General features: G+C 63.2%; 1 protein-coding gene across 1 annotated transcript; it reads right to left on the minus strand.

The window, feature by feature from the left end:
• Positions 1-1787: 1787 nt before the first annotated feature.
• Positions 1788-3782, minus strand: LOC137477553 (maestro heat-like repeat-containing protein family member 7). The gene is made up of 6 exons (XM_068196778.1): positions 3426-3782; positions 3043-3157; positions 2734-2871; positions 2377-2553; positions 2091-2243; positions 1788-1937 (listed from the first exon to the last, which is right to left on the minus strand). The coding sequence occupies exons 1-6, from the start codon at positions 3503-3505 to the stop codon at positions 1788-1790; spliced, it is 813 nt and encodes a 270-aa protein (XP_068052879.1). The 5' UTR covers positions 3506-3782.
• Positions 3783-4272: the final 490 nt, after the last annotated feature.

Raw genomic sequence — 4272 nt, forward strand, 5'->3', positions numbered from 1 at the left:
CTGGTGGCCTCTGACACCCACTAGCTCAGGGCTGCCCACTGCCCCAGCCTCTCAGGGTCTCCCCCAGCCCGGCCAACCTGCCCGGCAGCAGTGCCACAGCCCCGCAGGAGCTCCAGAGGAGCCCCATCAAGAGGCACCTCGGAGCCCTCAGCAATCCAGCCAGCAACACACGGGCAGGAGCACACGGATGGCGCCTCCTGCCTGGGACAGGGCTTGTGGCCATCTCCAGGCACCGCTCCCGCAGGGATCCTGCAGCTCCGGCCCTGCCCACCCGCTCTGTGGGCGGCACAAAGGCTTCAGCAGAACCACTAAAGGCCAAGGGGCCTCTGGCCCTTTTCCCTGCAACATTGCACGCCTGGGCACCTGGCTGAGCCCAAGCAAAATTTCCCCCTCCTCCCCTATGCCCTGCACACTCTGGGCAGCAAAAGAAAGATCCTGGGAGTCTGTCTATTATAATACATTCTATATTTACATAGTACAGGAAAAGAAAATGAAGAAAAGATCAATTATGCAGAAAAATAAAATCGCTGCTACCTCAGGTGGCCCCAGCAAAGACAGCCTCCTGGATCAGCCCTCCACAGAGCTCCAGCAGCTCAGCCAGCCAAGCCGCGACAGACGAGGCCGTGTCTGCCATGCCCTGCGCAGCTGATCCCGCAGCCTCTGGAACATTGGGATGGGAGCCTGCTCTACTGCCTTGAGAATGCACAATGTGTCAATTGCCAGGCTTCCAACGGTGAGGCTGATGTCATTTGCCATTTCTTCAAGGGCTGAAAGAGAGAGGATCAGAGCCACGGTCAGATCCTGGATCTGCGGGGAGCTGAGGACAGGCCCCTGCCAGGGCCATCCCTGCCTGCTCTTGCCATGGTCCGGAGGGAGTAGGGACCAACGGGGTCAGCCCGAAGCTGCAGGCCACGAATCCCCCACGTGTCCCTGAAATCTCTGTGTGCTCTGCCCAGGCCAGCCCTGGTCCACACAGGGACCAGAGTCCTCCGCAGCCGGGGCAGGGATGGCAGCTCCTCCCGCCAGCCCCCGCTGTCAGCCCGCTGCCCTCACTCACCATTGTAGACCAGCTGGAGCTCTGCCTGCTGCCCCCTCAAGCTCCGCCCGGCGATCCCTGTGAACACAGAGGCTGTCACGGCCCCAGCGGCACAGCTCCCTGCCAGCGGCGCTGCCAGCCCTGTGGCCACACGCCCTGGTGGCCCGGCAGGGCTCAGCCCGGGCCCTTGCCGCACGCTGCCGCCCCAGGGCACGGCTGCCGGAGGGCGGCAGCAGCGCCGAGGCCAGGCGGGGCTCCACGGCGCCGGGCCCGGATGGCGCTGCCGGGGCAGCAGCCGGGGCTGGGGCCGAGCTGCGGCGGGGTGGGGAGGGAGCCCGGGCTCGTGGCTCACCCATGAACCTGACGGCCGCCTCTCGCAGGGGCTCCTGTGGGCTGTCCAGGTAGGGCAGGGCCTGGCGCAGGATCTCGGCCGCTCGGCTCCTGTCCTCTTCCAGCTGGAGAGAGCGGCAGGAGGGAAGGGTTGGCGCGGGCTCGGCCCCTGGGCCGGGCGCTCCCTGCGCCCTGCCCCGGCCTCCCCTGCCCGCACAGCCCCGAGGCCCGGCCAGCAGCCGCTGGCACCGGGCTCTGGAGGGGGCAGAGGGCCAGCTGCTGTCCGGGGAGCTGCGGGGCCGCGGGGCCCCTCCATCGGCAGCCTGCTGGGGCCACGGGAGCTTAGAGAAGAGCCCGCGGGGCCTCTGGGTGCAGCGCCGGGCAGGGGCACAGCTGCCAGCCCACACACCGAGCACTGCGCTCAGGGGGCTTCTCCCGGCTGAGCCTGGGGCTTCCAGGCCGTCCTTACTAGGCAGTTGGCGAAAATCCAGAGTTTCTCCTTCTTCACCAGTCTCTCAAGATCCCTTCTCTTCAGGAACTCGGCCACACAAAGCAGCGTTTCCCGAGAAGCCTGGAGAGCAGCAGAGATACGGGGATGGCCCCACAGCCCAGGGCACAGGACCCACGTGCCTGTGCCGAGGCCTGGAGGAGGCTGCAGCCCGCCAGGGCAGGAGACAGCCGAGCCCCCTGCCAGGGGGACAGCAGCAGCCCACAAAGTCCTCACCTCTGCCACGCGCCGATTCTCATCATGGCAGTGGAAGAAGAGTGGCAGCAGGCTCTGGCGCACAGGCCTTTCCAAAGGCTTTTCTTCCTTTTCCAAAAACCCCATCGTGTCTCTAAAGAGTGTTATGGAGAGCAGCTGTACCTGGCTATTATCCTGTATTAAAAAAAGGAAAAAAATACCTCCGCTTTGGCTCCTCCAGGCCTGCTAGGCACAGGCCTGCAAATCCACAGGGCACCAGGTCTCCAGGCAGCACCCAGTGACTGTGTCTGGGGCCACAGAACCTTACATGGTCAAAGAGTGGCACAAGTGCCTCAGCCAGCTGCAGGGCAATGGGAGTTGACATCAGCATGTATTTGTGCAAGAATATAAAGCTGAGTGTGATAAGTGTCATCCCAGCTATCTCTGCATCACTGTCCCACAGTAGGTCCATGAGGCTTTCAGTCAGGCTCCACATTTTTTCAGCCTGTGTGGAACACAAGTTGTTGAAACACCACCCTGCTGCGGAGGGCCTAGAGGCCAAAGGCCTGTCCCAAGGCACTCAGGAAGCCAAAACGGGAGAGCTGGGAGCAGCTGCCCCAGCGCCTGAAGCCACGCCCAAGTGACTACATTCCCAGCGCGGCTTCAGCCACTGCCCCCTTCTCACCATCGAGGGATCGTCAATGAGCTCGAGAAGGGCCCTGAGCGCCAGGCGACGCCTCTCCCTGCACTCGCTCTGCAGGTACCTTGATGAGACCTCCACAACACTGTCACCACATTCACTTGAATCTAGGCACTCGAGGACCTGAAAGGCACGGGGCAGTGACAGGGGACCCGGCCGGCAGGAGCCCAGAACCGCACAGGGCTGGGCCCAGGCAGCAGCACAGGGCCTGGGCACCGTCCTGGCAGCTGTGGCTACGAGAGGGCAGAGAGCTGGGAGGCAGCTCAGCGAGGCAGCGCTGGCCAACAGGCTCACCTCCACAAGGAATGCCAGGGCGGGCAGATCCCAGCGTGGCTCCTGTGTGCTGAGCAGCCAGAGGAGGTGGAGAGCAATACTGCAACACAACTCAAGACAAGCATGGCGCATCTCCCTAGGAGGGCGAAAAAGGGACCAGGACCCTGAAGAAATCTCTCCGAGGATAGGTTCACAGAGGTCTGGTCTTCCACCACGACCCTACAAGGGGACTTGGGCCCTTTAGGAGGTGTCTCCTTCTGTGCTCTCTCTTCTCCCAGCTTTTTCCAGGCTGCTTGGCCATCCCTCAGTGACAAGGCCCTCTGGCCCACGACCACGGGGACTGTGTGGGGCACCCCAGGCGCAGAGCACAAATGTCAGAGGCAGCGGGGAGAAGGGGGTCTCACCTGGCCAGCAGACCCACGGCATAGTGCTGGGTGTCAGCACAGAGCAGCGTGTCCCAGCCACACCTGCGTTCCATTGCCATCACCACATCCTTGTACTGCTCTAGGCACAGCAGGGACTTCAGGGTCCGCACGGCAAACCTGTGTGCAGAGCAACGCCCAGGTCACACTGGGAGCAGTGGCTCCTGCCCTGTTGATGCGGCAGGGACAGGAGGACTGGAATGGAGCACCTGTTGGGGCTGGTGGCAAGGCCGTGTTGCTCCTGGCATCCCTTCCAGAAGGTATCAACCTCCTCTGGCGTCTCTTCTGTGCTGAAGAACACTTGGAAGAGCAGATGCACAAGTAGACGGGAGGAACGCACCATCATGATGTCTGGGACACAGGGCTCCTGGAGGATCTTCCACATCACCACAGTTGCCTGCAAAGGACAAAGCCCCCTGAGACCGCGCTCAGTGCCGAGGTGTCCGTGTGGCAGGGCCCGAGCGTGGCAGGGAGAGGCCCAGAGAAACACAGGGGCAGCAGCGGGACCGGTGGCCCTGCAGCTGCCCCTAGGCCAGGTTTCAGGCCAGCACCTGAGGCAGGGAGATGCAGTGGGGGAAGGAGGAAGGAGAGCTGCAGGAGAGGCGGCTTTGGGGCCAGCAAAGGCCACTGGCCAAAACTCACAGCTAGGGCAAAGACACCCGTTTTGTCCCCATCGGAGGTGCACGTGCTGTGCTTCGGCCAGCTCCCCAGCACATCCAGGAGAATCCGCTGCGCCAGTTTCGCGGTCCTGGGCGAGGACATGATGGTCTTCCACATGGCCATGGCAGCTCTGCGGGGTTAGAGCTCTGTCTCAGGGGGTCTCAGGCAC

This window comes from Anomalospiza imberbis, chromosome 7 (assembly GCF_031753505.1).
Source record: "Anomalospiza imberbis isolate Cuckoo-Finch-1a 21T00152 chromosome 7, ASM3175350v1, whole genome shotgun sequence".
Taxonomy (NCBI): domain Eukaryota; kingdom Metazoa; phylum Chordata; class Aves; order Passeriformes; family Viduidae; genus Anomalospiza; species Anomalospiza imberbis.